This window comes from Nycticebus coucang, chromosome 3 (genome assembly GCF_027406575.1).
Source record: "Nycticebus coucang isolate mNycCou1 chromosome 3, mNycCou1.pri, whole genome shotgun sequence".
Lineage (NCBI taxonomy): Eukaryota > Metazoa > Chordata > Mammalia > Primates > Lorisidae > Nycticebus > Nycticebus coucang.
This window is the reverse complement of record NC_069782.1, coordinates 87,137,068-87,157,660: the sequence shown is the minus strand read 5'-3', so window position 1 is coordinate 87,157,660 and position 20,593 is coordinate 87,137,068. Positions and strand designations below refer to the sequence as shown.

Sequence of the window (20,593 nt, the reverse complement as noted above, 5' to 3'; positions counted from 1 at the left end):
GGGAAGAAAAGGCGATCAAGGGTATCCACATAGGGTCAGAAGACATCAAACTTTCACTCTTCGCAGATGATATGATCATATATCTGGAAAACGTTAGGGATTCTACTACAAAACTTTTAGAAGTGATCAAGGAATACAGCAATGTCTCAGGCTACAAAATCAACACCCATAAATCTGTAGCCTTTATATATACCAACAATAACCAAGCTGAAAAAACAGTCAAAGACTCTATTCCTTTCACCGTAGTGCCAAAGAAGATGAAATATTTCAGAGTATACCTAACAAAGGACATGAAAGATCTCTACAAAGAGAACTATGAAACTTTAAGAAAAGAAATAGCTGAAGATGTTAACAAATGGAAAAACATACCATGTTCATGGCTGGGAAGAATCAACATTGTTAAAATGTATATACTACCGAAAGCAATATATATTTTTAATGCAATTCCTATTAAAGCTTCATTGTCATATTTTAAAGATCTTGAAAAAATAATACTTTGTTTTATATGGAATCAGAAAAAACCTTGAATAGTCAAAACATTACTCAGCAATAAAAGCACAGCAGGAGGAATCACGCTACCAGACCTGAGACTGTACTATAAATCCATAGTGATCAAAATAGCATGGTATTGGCACCAAAACTGAGAAGTAGATTTCTGGAACAGAATAGAGAACCAAGAGATGAATCCAGCTACTTATCATTATTTGATCTTTGACAAGCCAATTAAAAACATTCAGTGGGGAAAAAATTCCCTATTTAACAAATGGTGCTGGGTAAACTGGCTGGCAACCTGTAGAAGATTGAAACTGGACCCACACCTTTCACCATTAACTAAGATAGACTCTCACTGGATAAAAGATTTAAACTTAAGACATGAAACTATAAAAATACTTGAAGAGAGTCAGGGAAAACTCTTAAAGGAATTGGCCTGGGTGAGTATTTTATGAGGAAGACTCCCCAGGCAATTGAAGCAGTATCAAAAATACACTACTGGGACCTGATCAAACTAAAAAGCTTCTGCACAGCCAAGAACATAGTAAGTAAAGCAAGCAGAAAGCCCTCAGAATGGGAGAAAATATTTGCAGGTTATACCTCCGATAATGGTCTAATAACCAGAATCCATAGACAACTCAAACATATTAGCAAGAAAAGAACACGTGATACCATCTCAGGGTGGGCAAGAGAAACTTGAAGAGAAACTTCTCTAAAGAAGACAGACATATGATCTACAAACACATGAAAAAAAGCTCATCATCCTTAATCATCAGAGAAATGCAAATCAAAACTACTTTGAGATATCACCTAACCTCAGTAAGAGTAGCCCACATAACATAATCCCCAAACCAGAGATGTTGGCATGGATGTGGAGAAAAGGGCATACTTCTACACTGCTGGTGGGAATGCACACTAATATGTTCCTTCTGGAAGGATGTTTGGAGAATACTTAGAGACCTAAAAATAGACCTGCCATTCGATCCTATAATTTCTTTACTAGGTTTATACCCCGAAGACCAAAAATCACAATATAACAAAGACATCTGTACCAGAATGTTTATTGTAGCCCAATTCATAATCGCTAAGTCATGGAAGAAGCCCAAGTGCCCATCGAGCCACGAATGGACTAGCAAATTGTGGTACATGTATACCATGGAATATTATGCAGCCTTAAAGAAAGATGGAGACTTTACCTCTTTCATGTTTACATGGATGGAGCTGGAACATATTCTTCTTAGCAAAGTATCTCAGGAGTGGAAGAAAAAGTATCCAATGTACTCAGCCCTACTATGAAGCTAAATTATAGCTTTCACATGAAGGCTATAACCCAACTATAGCACAAGACTATGAGGAAAGAGCCAAGGAAAGGGAAGGGAGGGGGGAGGTTAGGGTGGAGGGAGATTAATGGGGGGGCCACACCTACAGTGCATCTTAGAATGGGTACAGGTGAAACTTACTAAAGGCAGAATACAAATGTCTACATACAATAACTAAGAAAATGCCATGAAGGTTATGTTGAACAGTTTGATGAGAATATTTCAGATTGTATATGAAACTAGCACATTGTACCCCTTGATTGTACACAGCTATGATTTAACAATTAAAAAAAAAAAAAGGAAAGTTTTGCAGTTGCTTCTGGAGGCTACAGGGGGTCACTGTTGGCAGGCATCAGGCATAGCCTGCAGGAGGAGTATGTTTGGGGATCCCTGTCAGAGACCTTGGGTAGGGGTTGAGAGAGGCCTCCCCTTGGATGAACTTTAGTTTTTTCCCCGAGTTTCATCTCTTGGGATTTATCATCTTGAGTGCCAAACCTGTTGGAGGATGGGGTCCTGGTTCTGTGAGGCCACCTGACTTGGTTCAATTACTCTGTGGAAGTAGCAAGTTCAACTGAGGCAGGGCTTGAATAGAAATTGAAAATGAGTAGAAACAGAAGCAAAACTGGAGCAGCCTGGCAGTGTGAATAGAAAGCAAAAGTAACTTCACACAGGCTTTAGTATAACAAAGAGAAGGTTTATTTAAGAAGGAAGAGAAAGCTTGGAGCATTTCCAGAGAGTTGGAAGTAGGTCCCTCTCAGGAGTGAGAAGGACCAGAGGGAGAAACACAAGGGCAGTGTCAAGGTACAGATGTCCTTGTTGTCTCCCTGTGAGATTGTGTAACTCTTTCCTTGGCCTCTCTGTGTCTCTGGGCACCTTTGTCCTTCTCTACCGGTCATTGATTACCCATGTTGCCTCATACTCACATTCTTTCCTTTTTTGGTGGGAATTGCTGAGTGCTAATCTAACCGTTGATTTTACCAATACTTGGGATATTTATGGTGTGCAGCATTCATCCTATGGTGTGCAACATGTCCAAATATGGAAACTGTATCCTGTATAGGACTTGCTTGATCTGTTAAGTTGCAGTGTTCTATAATGTTTCTATGCCCCCAACTTCCTTAATTAGCAGGCTGTACTTTCTTCCTATCCTCCTTGAAGATGCTTTCTTTATCTTTTCTTAAAGCCTACTTACTCTTACAGGTGACTATGTTTCCAGCAGGCTGAATGACAAATGGCCTGTGTATTCTCTTCAACATCTGAGCTGCATGTTCCTTCTTTTCAGGGGTTAGGAGGCCTCCCCTGTTTACAAAGTGTTCACTTTTCCCCATTCCCTGACAGGAGCCCCTGATTCTACTCAACCCCCCCCCCCCACACACACACACACTATTTCCTCACCTCCAACCCTCCCTGCACAGACCCTTTCTAAAGATGCCATTCCAGCTTCCTTATCTCACAGTTAACACAACAAAAACAACAGTAGATATTTAATGAAATTCTGCCATTTGCCAGGTACTGTCTCTGTCCTGTCTATGTACTATCCCATAATGTCTCTAAGCAGGCCTCTGAGGCCCCCCCCCTTTATTGACAAAAAAGGAAAGTACAGACAGGGTAGCTCAGGCTGCCCAAGATCACATGGAGAAGAATTTAAACACATATGTACACATACACAGTTTAAATTTTTATTGAAGTCTTTCCCTATATTATAGGATTCTTTATAAATTTGGGGGAACATTCTTCTGTTCATCCAACTGATCACTACAAATTGATGTTACTTTGAGGCATTCATTTTCTCTGTAGGATATAACTGGACCATCTGAATTCTATAGGACACTGAGTCTTCTGTCTGGGAAGTGAAGAGGGAGGGTCTGGTATTTCTGAGCTGACCCAGGGTTGGTATGAGTCAGTGATCACAGCTACAGAGAGGCAAATTTGTAGCATGGTGGGTGCTTGATGGAGCCAGAGGGCAGGTAGAGAGCTCAAAGGCCCACTGAACTGGGAGAAGATTATGGGCAGGGCACTTCTTAAGGGCTTCATCTGCCAGGGCACTTGGGGAGCCACTGCGGCCTCTGAGGAAGAGAAAGCAAGACTAGGGTGGGGCTTCAGGAGAATGGATTTATTCTCCCTGTGACGAATGGCTCAGTGTCTCACCTGTCTGACTTCCAAAAACTTGTTTTCCTAGTCTGAGTGCAATTTCTTTCTGCAATCCGTCTGTCACTGAATATTGCTGTAAACTCCCCAAGTCATTGATTCCACTAAGGCATGAGCTTGTAGTGATTAGTTTGCAGTCTAGTGATCCCTGGGTGCCCTGGCCTTATTGGAGCCTCTCACCCCAGTGCAAGAAAGGTATCATGCTGTCTTTAGTATCTGAACTTTACAGGTGAGCCAACTGGACACCAAAATCCAGGTTTTCTCCTGAAAATCTCTTCTTTCTTTGGAAAATTCCTATTGATCTCCTATTCAATCAAATTTTCTCTCTGTGATGGCTGCCTGCTCCCTAGGAGAATGTGAGTGCTGCTGCCCTTATCTCTGACAATACTTTATTGGTTCTTTAAAAAATGATACTCTTTACTTTCTCTTCGTTAAGATAGAGATTTCTTTTTTTTTTTTGGTCTTATTTTTCCAGCTTGGCTCTGAATGCCTTGAAAGAAGGGTCTGCTTTTGTATTATCTCTGTATCCAGCCCTGGATAGATGCAAAGTTAAATACTTAATTGGGTGCAATCAATCATCCCCCAAATATGTATAACTTGCCATGTTATAGAATACAGCAATGAATAGACCAAAGCAAATTCTCCACCTGCCCTCGTGGAGCTCATAGCCTACTGGATATTCTGCATGTGACACCAACAGGTACACTTCCATAAATACCTTCTAAGGGACAGACATCACACTGCCTTCCTCAGATCTGGAAGATGTAATGTTCCCAGGAAGGGTTCTTTGACAACCTGTGAAGTAGAAATGCTTTCTTTCAGGACCAGGGCCATTGACCTTTATCCTTTAAATGCTAATGGAGAGCACAGTTCTTGGTGGGTGCCTGCTGTGTGCATGTTGAATGGTGTTGGAGTAGAAACAGACTAAGATTTTACTCCAGGCGGAGAAAGGGACCTGCAGGGGCCCAGGGAAATCATTAGCCTGGCACAATTAGAAGAAAAAAAGGCCAGCTTCAAGAGTTTTCTGCTAAAGGATTGGGTTTTAGGAGCACAGAGGGGCCTGCCAAGAGGCAGTCAGACTATGAAATAATTGGTTTTAATTGTAGACCTTGTCTCCGGTAAGTTTTGTTGCCGCTCCTACATTTTCACAGTTCCAGACCTCCCTTCTGAGTTTTAGAAGTAACAACACACAGATGTCTCTTCAGGGCAGTTTGACTGAGACAGGCTCTTCCTTCATGAACACAAAAAGATAAAGTTGGAGAGAGGGGTGTCTTAGAGTCTTAAAAGCTCTTACCAAGAAATCCTTTTCCCTCTCCCACTGACACACTCACCTAACAGATCCCAAGGTCATAGGAAACCAAAAAGCAAAGGGCACCATAATTAGGACACCAACATTTCCAACTACTCATCATGTAGTAGAAGAAAGGATGGTTGGTGGCCTGGTCCACTAACTCAGGTGGGCGAGTCTCTGCCTTTCCTTGGGTCTCAATTTTCACATGAGTACATAAGGAAGTTGCACCAGATGGTCCTATTTTTGGTGAGACAGGATCTTACTATGTTGCCCAGACTGGTCTTGAACTCCCGGACTATAGGGATCTGCCCACCTCAGCCTCCTGAATAGCTAGGATTATAGACATGAGAGATAGCACCTGGCTGGACCAGATGGTCTTTACATGCTTCTTTGGCTTTTTTGCAAGAAAGTGCTCTGGTGTCAGATACACAGGGTTTTAAATAGAAGGGAGCTTGGTGGGGTAGTGGGGGGTGCGGTGGGTTTTAGAATCAGGCGCCTCTGGCTTCCGTTTCTGGCTCTGCCCTTTATTAGCCATTTACCTTTGTGCAAGTTACTTAACCTTTCGTACGCTGAGTTTCCTCATCCATAAAGCAGAAATAGTGATATGCCCTTCCTATTGGTGGTTGGAGGAAGTGATCTATAGTGAAATAACACTGGGTGAGCTCAGAGCCCAAGGCTTGGCACACAGAAAGCCCACAGTCTTGTGGGTGATGGCAGTGTTGTTTGGAGATACAGACCAGCTGGACAGGTGCCCTTGAGGCTGGGAAGATGGCCACAGGGTTTGAGAAGCTGCGTTGAGCAAGGCACTCCCAGGAAGATGGAGATGGAAATGGAAATTTCCATCTAGGGGTATCCAACCTTTTCGCTTCTCTGTGCCACATTGGAATAAGAGTTGTCTTAGGCCACACACTGAATACAAAAACACCAACGAAAGCTGGTGAGCACACACACATAAAAAAAGTCTGTGCACAATTTTTTGTGATATCTACCACCACAGTTAAGCTGAGGAGTCCTCATATAATTCTCTTGCAGCCTGCAGGTTGTTCTGTGATGGAGATACAGGATCAGCCAGACAGCTGAGTGTCTTTACCTCCATAGGGACAGGCTTGTCTTAAGGCTGCTGTTAGGGCTGGACCTGGGCTGTCGTGTCATTCCTGGCGTGAGATCCCCCTTGCAGCCCCTGTGGGTCTGAGTAGCCGGTTCTGAGTAAATCTTGGGACTCCCCGACTAAGCCAGATCCTGGATTCTGCAGTGCACAGCCTGGGCTGCAGGTGTGGGCCAACGCTGTCTCCCTCTTTCCAGTGCGCCGTTCCAAGGCAGCTGACGAGGAGAGGAGCCGCCGAGCCCAGCGCGCCCGGGACGAGTACCGGCGCCACTCGCTCCGCGCCATTCAGAAGGGCACCGTCGCTGGCCTCAGCTCCATGTTCCGGGAGCTCGGCCAGAGCCACGAGCAGGAAGCAAGACTCTACCACCACCTGCCGGGCCCCGGTCCGCCGCCGCCCCTCACTTTGCCGCCACCCCTCACCTTGCCGGTCAGGTGGGTCAGGACTCTGCATGTGGCTGGGGGCAGAAGAGGCTTGGGCTGAGGCATGCGACACCAGGGTTCCAGTCCCGGTTCTGCCCCAGATTTGCTTTGAAATTGAGGGCTAGTCATTGCCCGTTTTTGGACCCCAGTGACCCAATCTGTGTAATTGGGTGGAAGGGGTAGGAGAGGTGTGAGGGTTGGAGATTTCTAATAACTTTGGAGTTCTGGGAGTCTTAACGTCTTGGGGATCAAGGATTCTTTGAGAATCTAAAGAAAGCTGTGCCCCCTCCTCCTCCTGAAATGTGCACGTGTAAATATCCCAAATGCTTGCATACAATTTTACTCTTAGGGTCCATGGACTCCAGGTTAAGAATTGGAATGGGCTGGGCATGGTGGCTCGCTCTATGATCCTAGCACTCTGGGAGACCGAGGTGGAGGATTGCTTGAGCTCAGGAGATGGAGACCAGCCTGAGCAAGAGCGAGACCCTGTCTCTGCTAAAAATAGGAAAAATTAGCTGGGCGTTATAGCAGGCACCTGTAGTCCCAGCTGTGGAGGAAGCTGAGGCTGGAGGATTGCTAGAGCCCAGGAGTGGAAGTTGCTGTGAGGTAAGCTGAGGCCATAGCACTCTGGCCTGGCCAACAGAGTGAGACTCTTGCACTCAGAAAAAAGAAATGTTGTAATGAAAAACCTCAAATGGGTTAAATATGGCCCAGCAGCCTGGAACCCGGGGCTTGCTGCCTTTTGTAACCACCCGGCAGCACTGCTTTATCCCCAGCTGGAGCAACAGGTTTGCAGTTTAGTGTGGTTGAGTGCAGGGGGGGTCCTCACACAGGTTTGTGTGCCCAAAGTGTTTGTTTGGGAAGGGCACTTATGTGACTGCCATGATTGCCAGGACCAAAAGTCAAAAAGTTGCAGGGAGCCTCTCTACCTCCCACCTATTCACATCTTAGGCCGGCCCCAAGGGTTGACCCCTCTCCCCTCCCCTTGTCCCCATTACAGCTGAGTGAGAACCTGCTGGCTCGCTCCCTTAGCCACAGGCAGTCTGCCCAAGAGTCCGTTTACCCCCAGATAATGAAGGGTTGTCTGAGTTTTGCTTTCACTGGGATTTGGGGTTACTCATAACCCTCTTCACCTTCCTTAGTCTAGGGAGAGCTGATCCTAACTTCATTTCTTCCCTCCCTCCTACCCCTTCCACATGTGATTCTCAAACCAGAGCGTTTTAAAGGGTCTATTGAGAGAGGTCCCACTCCTTCTTCCTCCTCCATCTGCTTAGCTTCCTCTGCCCCCACAGGGAACTACTGCCCTGAGTTTCTGCTGTGTCCTCCCAGTTTCCTGTTGCAATTGCCAACACGGAAAGTCTTACTCCCTCTGTTTTTGTTTTTTTGTTTTTTTTTTTGCATAAAAGATTACATACTACACACAGAGTTCTGCACTTTGATTTTTTCCCATTTAACTATTTTTTAGAGGTCTTTTCATATCAATTCTTAGCTTGTTAATTTATTTTTATCTATGTTTTCTTTAGCAGGTGAGTAGTATCCTTCTATTGCATGGATGTGCTGTGCTGTATTTATCAAAAACTCTATTGATGGACACTGGCATTGTTTCAGGTCATTGGTTGTTTCCAACAGTGCCCTTAATGAATGACCTTGCAGAGAAGTTTATCTTATACACATGTGACTATTATCTGCAAGAGAAACCCCCAGATTGGGATTTCTGGGCCAAGGCTGTGTGCATTTATGACATTAATAATAGTCATCAACTTGCCCTCTGCAAGGGTGGTGGTGATTTTTTCCCATTCACACTGTTGTCATCCCTTAGTCTTATCAAACTTAAGCTTTGTATGAGAAATAATACCCCAGAGCAAGTTTAAACTTGCAATTCTATTTATGAGTGAGATTGTTTTGTATATGGTTCAGGGTCGTGGTATTTCCTTATTTCTCCTACTTTTTTTTTATTGTGCTACTAGTCTTTTCCTTTTTTGATTTCTAGGAACTTAACTATTAAGGAGGAGGATCCCTTTGTCTGTGACTAACATTTTTTCCGATTTTGTCATTTACCCTTTAACTTTAGTGATGGAATTTTCTGTCATGTGGAGATTCTTGGTTTTTATAAGGTCAAATATTCCTTTATTTTATTTTAGATTTGGGGGCATAATTAGAAAAGCCTTCTTCCTCTTTAAGCTTTTAAAAGAACATCTAGAATTTATCCCTTGGGCCCCACATGAGAGAGCCACACAGACCATGTGCAGCCTGGTTCTGGGCTGGCTGTGTAGTCAGAGGGAAGCGGGCAGGTGGGGAAGAAGCTATGCACTCAGCCTCAGATCCAGGCACTGAGAGAGGCCCCCCACCAGCATCCCTCCTGCACTTCTCCCAGGGACAGTCCTACCGTCCTCCCTGCTCTTAGCTCTGTGGTGCTTGTACTGGCCAGGACACCTGCCTGCCTACAGGGCTGAGGGATGGAAGCATTCATACCGCTGTTGAAGAAGAGTTCTTGGTGCAGGGGTGAGGCTTCTGGCCAGGGGGCCTCATAAGTGCTAGCATTTATGTTCTGAGAAAATCAAATTCCTTATTTAGATATTCTCTGCTTAGAAACAAATTCCAGTCTATTGCTTAGAAACAGAGGGACAAGAGCAAGTCAATTCTTTCTGCTGTTATTTATAACCACCCATTGCCTTCTAAGGAGGGTGAGTCCTAGAGACCAGAAGATCTGCCTTCCTTCTCCAATTGTGTTTTCAGGAAATGCAAATGTAGAGGAAGAGGCTGGGTGGGTGCAGGGCTGCCCTGGGGCTGCTTCAAGAAGATGAAGGGCACTGAGGTTCCTGAGAAGGAGTTGGGGAGGACACTGCAGGCAGCAGGGCCAATTGTAGGGCTGTGGCATTGAAGGACAAGACAGGGTTTGGAGGCAAACCAAGGGAGGATGGCTTTACGCTGTGGAATGGAACCTTATGCTCAGTTTCTCTTCCAATTCTTTTCTAAAATCTACAGTGTTCACTACTGTGTGTATGTGTGTGCGTGTGTAAGTGTATTCATTTTAGGGCAAGTAAAAATTGGCCAAGTGGATTCATTCTGGGACTTGAAAGGAGGTGAGCCAAGCCCAGTGTCAAAGTGTTGGCACAGGGCAAATATCAAGACTACTCGAGGGGACAGCTGGCATTTATTTTATAAACACCGAGGATGGCAGTGGTGAATTCCAAATGTCAGTACTGTTAGGTGAATAGCAGTGATAAACTAAGAATGTACCAGGTTTTTGTCACTTGGCTGAAGTGGTAAGGAGGCTGTGGTTGATCAGGTGGGCTGAGGGAGGCCTTGTTCTTCATGCTGTGAATGGCCACAGCGTGGTCTGGCTGCATATTAGTTCAGCACACAGTGTCGGGTGCCTGTTATGTGTTACATACTGTCAGACTCTTCCTGTTTTAGACCCAGTTATACCAGGATCTTATGGCCCTGTCAGTGTGTGCATGCAGGAACCACAGGTCAGACAGAGAAGCCATGAACATCTTGGCTCACTGGTGAGAAACCGTTAAAACATTCCTGACCCATTCTCTAGAATGCCTCACACGCTCCTGCTCACTCCCCTCTCGTGCTTGCAGTCCTCACCACCCCTCCCACAGGTGCCCCTGCAGTGCTGTCGCTCCCTTCCCCTTTTCCTCTGTGTTTATCCTTTGAATTTCTTGTATCTCATTTGTTTCATATTGAGGTTCCCTGTTTTCTCCCTCTGTTCACTCTCCTGATTCTGCCCCACGTAAGTGCAGGAGCTAGTGGCAAAGGCAGGTGTTCCCTTAGAGGGTGGAGAGGGGTAGATATTGGGAAGGGGACCTGGAATTCTCTTTAGCAGGGTGTCAGGGTGTGGGGGACACTCACCTATCAATACATTTGTTCCTGTTCCATCAGGATCCTTCTTCATAGATGTTCATATTTATCAACATCTGGCCATGTTGGGGGGAAAATCTGCTTTTTCTTTTCTCTCAGGCATCCCCTCCAAGCCCGTTTTCACTCCCACCTGTGCCTGTGTGGCTTTTTTCTTTGAAGCAAGGGATAACACTTTTCTTTTCTTTTTCTTTTTTTTTTGAGACAGAGCCTCAAGCTGTCACCCTTGTTAGAGTGCTATAGCATCACAGCTCACAGCAACCTCCAACTCCTGGGCTTAAGCAATTCTTTTGCCTCAGCCTCCCAAGTAGCTGGGACTACAGGTGCTTGCCACAATGCCCAGCTATTTTTTTTTTTTGGTTGTTATTGTTGTTTGGCAGGCCCAGGCTGGATTCGAACTTGCCAACTCTAGTGTATGTAGCTGGCGCTTTAGCCACTTGAGCTATAGTCGCTGAGCCTGATAATAGTTTTATTTTGGAAAAAATAACACCAGCTGATATAATCTGAAAGTTTGGAGGCAAGCTGAGGTCCTTGAAAGTGCCTTCAAGGACCTGGGCTCATTTAATCCTCTCCCCAGGCACGAAGGTGGGTGTCTCACTTGTGCCTTCTCTCCATGGCCCTCCCTTCCTTTCTCTCCTCCTCCCTCTCCCCTCCCCCTTTCCTCTCCTTTCCTCCCTCCTTCCTCCCTTTCTTTTTCACTCCCCTCTTCTCCCCTGACCCACAATTCCATCCTTCCTCTCTCTCTTCTCAGCCCTACTTGGGAGCGCCCACTGCGTCCAGTCTCCAGAGATGTCATCATCCGCTGGTTTAAGGAAGAGCAGCTGCCTCGCCGAGCTGGCTTCGAGAGGAACACCAAATCCATCGCCCCCTGGTTCCATGGTAGGAATTCTTTCCAGGCCTGGATGGAGACAATTTCCACATCTCTGCCTCTCTTGAAGAGCTGCTGTAATTAGTGGGGTACAGGACTTCGCATTGTGTGTGGTATCCTGCCTCCACCGACTTCAAGGAGGAGTCCAGGAGACTGGAGGCCCCAGGGGTGCTGAACAGGTGTTCTCTGCTCTCTGCTAGGAAGGGATGAACATGACTCACCCACTGCTCTCACCATGCAACCTCTTTGGCTGCCAAGGGCTCCTTAGAGGTGTCTTTTCTGTAGTCATAGGACAATGAGCTCTCAGAATACCAGGAGCTCCTTTTTGGGCAGCCCCCACATCTTGCTGTCTGATTCTTTCTCCCAGATCAGGCCACAAGCAGGCACATTGTAGGCTCTTAGTGAATACTCGTGAGTTAGATGACAGATGGCTGAATGAAAGGGCAGAGTCACCCAAACAGAATATTAGAGCTAGGAGGCTCCTTGAAGTTCCGACCTTGCCCACCTTGTTTCTAAATCTTTGGCCTTTTTTCTGTTCTTCAAACAATCCATCCTCATTTGCTGTCCTTGAAGGCTCTTTGCATGGCTGATATATTCTCGTTTTTCATCTCCCCTCCTCAGAGAGACCTTTTTGAATTCCTTACCTATAGCAGCCTTCCCCAGTTTCTCTCAATTCACCCTGTTTATTTCTTTAACAGTGCTCACCCAATTGGTACTTATTTTATTCTCCTACCTGAATGTGAGCCTGTGACGCCAAGGACCTTGTCTGTTTTCCCACATATCTGGCACAGTAAATATCCAAGGGAGGAATGGATGAAGATGGGAATGAAGTGTCAGAGTTGGGATTAGATCCCAGGCTTTCCAATTCCAAAGAAGAGACCTTGCTTCTCTGTGTAGGTGTGTGAATTCCATCAGGGACTGGGAGCAATGAGAAAATCCAGATCCACACACAAGAGGGCTAGGTCAGCCTTCCCCACTGGCCATGTGCTCAGCAGGGCCAGGGCCCTAAGTCTCAGGTGTCTCTATATTTAATTCTTGCCTCTGCCTCCCACCTGCCCATGGTTCAGTGCAAAGTACCTCCAAGACAAATGTACCATCTCCCTCTGCTGCCAATGCTGTCGAGCCTCCCATCTCAATTCATGGCAGCCACAGCTGGGGTCAGGTTGGGTTTGGGTTATGCCACAAATGCATCCAAAGCCTCTGTGGCTCCCACCAACCAAGGTTTATTTCTTACCCAAGGTACATGCCCTTTGGGAATTGGGTGTACATGTTAATCTGGGGCTCAGCCTGAATGAGCTGCCTCTGTTGGAAACTCTGATGGTCTTATGGCAGAGGGAAAAGAAAGACCTGGTAAACTACACACAAGTCCCTAAAACTTCTCTGTGGAACTGACCAGGCTGTCATTACTCATGTTCTGTTAGCTAGAGCTAGTCTGGTGTCCATGGTGTGGTGGATAGTTTTGAAGGACAATTGAATCTATCATAACCACCATCCACTGTTAGACCTCTTCCTTCTCCCAGATCTCTACATGTTCAGCAGAGGATGGGGCAGCTCTTTATGGCTCAGAGAAAAGACACTCAGCACTCCTGGGTGACTAAGCCATGTATCTGGAGAGCTGGGCTTGGGGACTTCCTTCCTCTCCTTCAGTTCCAGTTAATTCTCTGGAGCCCCTAATAAATCTTCTGCTTGAATCACCACTTTGCTTTTCATTCATGCCCCTTTACTGAAGCCCAGCACTGACGTCACAGCTACCTGTGTTTAGGGGAGGGCTTGGCAGCTGCCCTGGGTGCTCTGAGCGCTTTTAGTAGCCAATGTAGAAGGCGTGACAGACATGTTCAAATTTATCATTAGCTGTATCTTCTGCTTTGATTTAAAAAGAAATAATTTTCTACTGTCACAAAACAAACAGAACCAAGGTTTAGGTCTCACAATTCATACATTTAATTTGATGTTCTCCTGACAGTCACAACATAAAGCAGGCAGTCTGTGGTAATACCTAGGCTAGAGCTATTCAGTGACAGAATTTTCATTGATCTGTGACACAATGAAAGAAAAAGGCTCACCTAGAGAGGGTGGCCGAGTATCTTACTCCAAGACTTATAGCTTTCCCTCAGTTTTAATGTTAAGATGTTCTATATTTTATGAATTGATGGTGATTTTCGGCAGTGGTTATTTTTAAAGATTGCCCTTGCTTGGAACAAAAACAAAAAGTTAGGAACCCTTTGTTGGTTCCCAAGACTTTTTTTTTTGGTAACTTTATTCATGTCTAAAATTGCAAAGTCTGAAACAAATGGTGTGGTCCAACTTCTCTCCTAAAGTAGAAATTTCCTGAAGGTGGAGGTAGGATTCTCTCTGTACCAATCATTATGGAGACAAGCAGCAGACGGGACAGGTCTAACAATTCAGGATTTTGCTGGAGGCTGGTGGGTGGCTCTGCTCTGTTGGGCTCGGCTGGGTGTCTCAGCTGCCCTGCTCCGTGGACCTTTCCTGTGCCTCTTGGACCAGAGGACCAGCTTAGGTTCTCTTCTCATGCAACAGGACAGGCACCAGACAACAACCCGGTCCAGTCTTAGAACCAGCATATTATCACTTCTGCCTCAGGCCATTGGCCACAATATGTCATGGAGTGGAGAGCTGGGAAAATACATTCTGCCTTTTTCTTTTCTTTTTTTTTTTGGAGACAGAGTTTCATTATGTTGACCTCGGTAGAGTGCTGTGGCATCACAGCTCACAGCAACCTCCAACTCTTGGACTTAAGTGATTCTCTTGCCTCAGCCTCCCAAGTAGCTGGGACTACAGGCACCCACCACAATGCCCAGCTAGTTTTTCGTTCTAGTTATCATTTTTGTTTAGCTGGCCTGGGCTGGGTTTGAACCTGCCTGCCTGGGTGTATGTGCCTGGCGCCGTAACCACTGAGCTACGGGCGCCACCTATTCTGCCTTTTTCTTATCAGGAACTGTAAAGCCACACGTCAAAGGGTGTAGAGACAGGGAGGGAAGAAGAACTGGAGCCGGCAATGCAATTTATCACAATCCCAATATAAATTTTTTCTTTGCCGAGTAAAAAAGTCCTAGTTAGTTTAGCTGGATTTTAGATGCAGGTCAGAAATGTCTACTGTGACTTCTATTTCCCTCCCTGTTCTTTTTTTTTTTTTCAGTTTTTGGCCTGGGCTGGGTTTGAACCCATCACCTCCAGTATATGGGGCTGGTGTTCTACTCCTTGGGCCATAGGCACTGCCCTCCCTCCCTGTTCTTAAGCACATTGGGCTGTGTGGTAGTGTAATTCAAAGAGCAATGCAGACGAAAAGCTTTTTTTTATTTTATTTATTTTTTTATTATTAAACCATAGCTGTGTACATTAATGCTATCATGGGGCACCATACACTGGTTTTATAGACCATTTGACATATTTTCATCACACTGGTTAACACAGCCTTCCTGGCATTTTCTTAGTTATTGTGTTAAGACATTTATATTCTATATTTACTAAGTTTCACATGTACCCCTGTAAGATGCACCACAGATGTAATCCCACCAATCACCCTCCCTCTGCCCATCCTCCCCCTTCCCTCCCCTCCCTTTCCCCCTTCCCCTATTCTTGGGTTATAACTGGGTTATAGCTTTCATATGGAAGCCATACATTAGTTTCATAGTAGGATTCAGTACATTGGATACTTTTTCTTCCATTCTTGAGATACTTTACTAAGAAGAATATGTTCCAGCTCCATCCATGTAAACATGAAAGAGGTAAAGTCTCCTTCTTTCTTTAAGGCTGCATAATATTCCATGGTGTACATATACCACAATTTATTAATCCATTCGTGGATCGATGGACACTTGGGCTTTTTCCATGACTTAGCAATTATGAATTGGGCTGCAATAAACATTCTGGTACAAATATCTTTCTTATAATGTGATTTTTGGTCTTCTGGGTATATACCTAGTAGAGGAATTATAGGATTGAATGGCAGATCTATTTTTAGATCTCTAAGTGTTCTCCAAACATCTTTCCAAGAGGAATGTATTAATTTGCATTCCCACCAGCAGAGTAGAAGTGTTGCATTTTTTCCACATCCACGCCAACATCTCTGGTCTTGGGATTTTGTGATATGGGCTAATCTGGAGTTAGATGATATCTCAAAGTAGTTTTGATTTGCATTTCTCTGATGATTAAAGATGATGAGCAGTTTTTCATGTCTGTAAGCCATGCACCTGGCTTCTTCAGAGAAATTTCTCTTCAAGTCCCTTGCCCAGCCTGCAATGGGATCACTTGTTTTTTTGTTGCTTGTACATTTGAGTTCTCTGTGGATTCTGGTTATTAAACCCTTCTAGGAGACATAACCTGCAAATATCTTCTCCCATTCTGAGGGCTGTTTGCTTGCTTCACTTACTGTGTTCTTGGCCATGCAGAAGCTTTTTAGTTTGATCAGGTCCAAGTAGTGTATTTTTGAAGCTGCTTCAATTGCCTGGGGGGTCCTCCTCATAAAATACTCGCCCAGAATGATTTCTTCAAGGGTTTTCCCTGCACTCTCTTCTAGTATTTTTATAGTTTCATGTCTTAAGTTTAAATCTTTTATCCAGTGAGAGTCTATCTTAGTTAATGGTGAAAGGTGTGGGTCCACTTTCAGGCTTCTACAGATTGCCAGCCAGTTCAGCCAGTACCATTTGTTAAATAGGGAATCTTTTCCCCACTGAATGTTTTTAATTGACTTGTCAAAGATCATATAATAGTAAGTAGCTGGATTCATCTCTTGGTTCTCTATTCTGTTCCAGACATCTACTTCTCTGCTTTTGTGCCAGTACCATGCTGTTTTGATCACTGTCGATTTATAGTATAGTCTGAGGTCTGGTAGCATGATTCCTCCTGCTTTGTTTTTTTTTTTTTTTTTTTGTAGAGACAAAGTCTCACTGTACCGCCCTCAGTAGAGTGCCGTGGCGTCACATGGCTCACAGCAACCTCTAACTCTTGGGCTTACGCGATTCTCTTGCCTCAGCCTCCCGAGTAGCTGGGACTACAGGCACCAGCCACAACGCCCGGCTATTTTTTTGTTGCAGTTTGGCCGGGGCTGGGTTTGAACCCGCAACCCTCGGCATATGGGGCCAGTGCCCTACTCACTGAGCCACAGGCGCTGCCCTCCTGCTTTGTTTTTATTTCTGAGTAATGTCTTGGCTATTCGAGGTTTTTTCTGATTCCATATAAAACTAAGTATTATTTTTTCAAGATCTTTAAAGTATGAGAGTGGAGCTTTAATAGGGATTTCATTAAAATTATGTATTGCTTTCGGTAGTATGGACATTTTAACAATGTTGATTCTTCCCAGCCATGAGTATGGTATGTTTTTCCATTTGTTAACATTTTCAGCTATTTTTTTTCTTAGAGTTTCATAGTTCTCTTTATAGAGATCTTTCACGTCCTTTGTTAGATAAACTCCCAAATATTTCATCTTCTTTGGCACTACTGTGAATGGAATAGAGTCCTTAACTGTTTTTTCAGCTTGACTATTGGTGGTGTATATAAAGGTTACCGATTTATGAATGTTGATTTTGTAACCTGAGACGCTGCTGTATTCCTTGATCACTTCTATGAGTTTTGTAGTAGAATCCTTGGTGTTTTCCAGATATACAATCATATCATCTGCGAAGAGCGAAAGTTTGATCTCTTTTGACCCTGTATGGATACCCTTTATCGCCTTTTCTTCCCTAATTGTGGTGGCTAAAACTTCCATTACAATGTTAAAGAGGAGTGGAAACAATGGGCAGCCTTGTCTGGTTCCTGATCTGAGTGGAAATGATTTCAATTTAACTCCATTCAAAACAATATTGTCTGTGAATTTGCTGTAGATGGCCTCTATCAGTTTAAGAAATGCCCCTTCTATACCAATTTCTTAAGTGTTCTGATCATGAAGGGATGCTGGATATTATCAAAAGCTTTTTCTGCATCGATTGAGAGAATCATATGGTCTTTGTTTTTTAATTTGTTTATGTACTGAATTATACTTAGAGATTTATGGATATTGAACCAGTCTTGAGACCCTGGGATAAAACTGACTTGGTCATGATTTGTAATTTGTTTGATGTTTTGCTGGATTCTGTTTGTTAGGATCTTGGGGAATATTTTTGCATCTATATTCATTAGTGATATTGGTGTATAATTTTCTTTTCTTGTTGGGTCTTTTCCTGGTTTGGGGATCAGGATGATGTTTGCTTCATAGAACGTGTTGGGTAGTTTTCCTTCTTTTTCTACATTTTGGAACAGGTTGAGTAATATAGGTACTAATTCCTCTTTAAAGGTTTGGTAGAATTCTGACGTGAAGCCATCTGGTCCCGGGCTTTTCTTTTTAGGGAGATTTTGTATGGTTGATGCTATTTCAGAACTTGATATGGGCCTGTTCAACAATTCCACTTGATTCTGGCTAAGTCTTGGAAGGTGATGTGCTTCCAAGTATTGGTCAATTTCCTTCAGATTTTCATATTTCTGAGAATAAATTTTCTTGTAATATTCATTAAGGATTTTTTGAATTTCTGATGAGTCTGTTGTTATTTTGTCTTTGTCGTTTCTGATTAATGATATGAGAGATTTTACTCTTTTTTTCCTGATTAGGTTAGCCAAAGGTTTATCTATTTTATTGACCTTTTCACAAAACCAACTTTTTGATTTATTGATCTGTTGTATAATTCTTTTGTTTTCAATTTCACTTAATTCTGCTCTAATTTTGGTTATTTCTTTTCTTCTACTGGGTTTGGGGTTGGAATGTTCTTCCTTTTCCAGTTTCTTGAGATGTCCCATTAAGTTGTTAACCTCCTCTCTTTCCATTCTCTTGAGGAAGGCTTGCAGTGCTATAAATTTCCCTCTTAGGACTGCCTTTGCAGTATCCAAGAGGTTCTGATAATTCATGTCTTGGTTGTCATTTTGTTCCAAAAATTTGGCAATTTCCTTCTTAATCTCATCTCTGACCAAGCTATTATTCAGCATAAGGTTATTTAACTTCCATGTTTTTGTATGAGTATGCAGATTCCTGTTGTTACTGAGTTCAACTTTTATTCTGTGGTGGTCCAAGAAGATGCAAGGAATAATTTCTATTCCTTTAAATTTACTGAGGTTAGACTTGTGACCTAAGATGTGATCGATTTTGGAATATGTTCCGTGGGCTGATGAAAGTATGTGTATTCAGTTTTGTTGGGAGGAAATGTTCTGTAGATGTCGGCTAAATCCAAATGTTGGATGGTTAGGTTTAAATCTAAAATGTCTTTGCTCTGCTTCTGATTGGAGGATTGATCCAACACTGCCAAAGGAGTGTTGAAATCTCCGACTATAATGGAGCAGGAGGAAATCAAGTTGCTCATGTCTGTTAGAGTTTCTCTTATAAATTGAGGTGCATTCTGGTTGGGTGCATAGATATTAATAATTGAAATCTCATCATATTGAGCATTACCCTTAACAAATATGAAGTGACCATTCTTATCCTTCCTTACTTTTTTTGGTTTAAAGCCTATTGTATCTTCAAATAGAATTGCAACACCTGCTTTTTTCTGATTACAATTTGGCTGAAATATGGACGACCATCCTTTCACCCTGAGTCTATATTTATCTTTTTTTTATTGTTAAATCATAGCTGTGTACATTAGTGCAATCGCCTTTACCCATTCTAAGATGCACCATAGATGTGGCCCCACCCATTACCCTCCTTCCACCAAAACCTCCCCCCTCACTTCCCCTTCCTTGGCCCTTTCCCCATAGTCTTGTGCTATAGTTGGGTTATAGTCTTCATGTGAAAGCTATAATTTAGCTTCATAATAGGGCTGAGTACATTGGATACTTTTTCTTCCATTCCTGAGATACTTTGCTAAGAAGAATATGTTCCAGCTCCATCCATGTAAACATGAAAGAGGTAAAATCTCCATCTTTCTTTAAGGCTGCAAAATATTCCATGGTATACATGTACCACAATTTGCTAGTCCATTCGTGGGTCAATGGGCACTTGGGCACTTCCATGACTTAGCAATTATGAATTGGGCTGCAATAAACATTCTGGTACAGATGTCTTTGTTATATTGTGACTTTTGGTCTTCTGGGTATAAACCTAGTAAAGGAATTATAGGATAGAATGGCAGGTCTATTTTTAGGTCTCTAAGTGTTAGCCAAACATCCTTCCAGAAGGGACGTATTAGTGTGCATTCCCACCAGCAGTGTAGAAGTATGCCCTTTTCTCCACATCCACGCCAACATTTCTGGTTTGGGGATTTTGTTATGTGGGCTACTCTTACTGGGGTTAGGTGATATCTCAGAGTAGTTTTGATTTGCATTTCTCTGATGATTAAGGATGATGAGCTTTTTTTCATGTGTTTGTAGATCTTGCATCGGTCTTCTTTAGAGAAGTTTCTCTTCAAGTCCCTTGCCCACCCTGAGATGGGGTCACATGTTCTTTTCTTGTTAATACGATTGAGTTCTCTGTGGATTCTAGTTATTAGACCTTTTTTGGAGGTATAACCTGCAAATATTTTCTCCCATTCTGAGAGCTGTCTGCTTGCTTTACTCACTATGTTCTTGGCTATGCAGAAGCTTTTTTGTTTGATCAGGTCCCAGTAGTTATTTTTGATACTGCTTCAATTGCCTGGGGAGTCCTCCTCATAAAATATTCACCCAGGCTGATTCCTTCAAGAGTTTTCCCTACACTCTCTTCAAGTATTTTTATAGTTTCATGTCTTAAGTTTAAATCTTTTATCCAGTGAGAGTCTATCTTAGTTAATGGTGAAAGGTGTGGGTCCAATTTCAATCTTCTACAGGTTGCCAGCCAGTTCACCCAGCACCATTTGTTAAATAGGGAATCTTTTCCCCACTGAATGTTTTTCATTGGCTTGTCAAAGATCAAATAACGGTAAGTAGCTGGGTCCATCTGTTGGTTCTCTATTCTTTCCAGACATCTACTTCTCTGGTTTTGTGCCAGTACCATGCTCTTTTGATCACTATGGATTTATAGTACAGTCTCAGGTCTGGTAGCGTGATACCTCCTGCTTTGTTTTTATTGCAGAGTAATGTTTTGGCTATTCGAGGTTTTTTCTGATTCCATGTAAAAGGAAGTATTA

General features: G+C 43.4%; 1 protein-coding gene across 2 annotated transcripts in view; it reads left to right on the top strand.

Annotated features, from left to right (window-relative positions):
* The window catches only part of SH2D4B (SH2 domain containing 4B), a 112,770-nt gene that overhangs the window by 61,778 nt on the left and 30,399 nt on the right, over positions 1–20,593 (top strand). For both annotated transcript variants that reach the window (XM_053586191.1, XM_053586190.1), the window contains exons 5-6: positions 6,553–6,787; positions 11,394–11,521. In XM_053586191.1, coding sequence (XP_053442166.1) covers positions 6,553–6,787; positions 11,394–11,521 — 363 coding nt within the window. The remainder of the gene's footprint in view (positions 1–6,552; positions 6,788–11,393; positions 11,522–20,593) is intronic.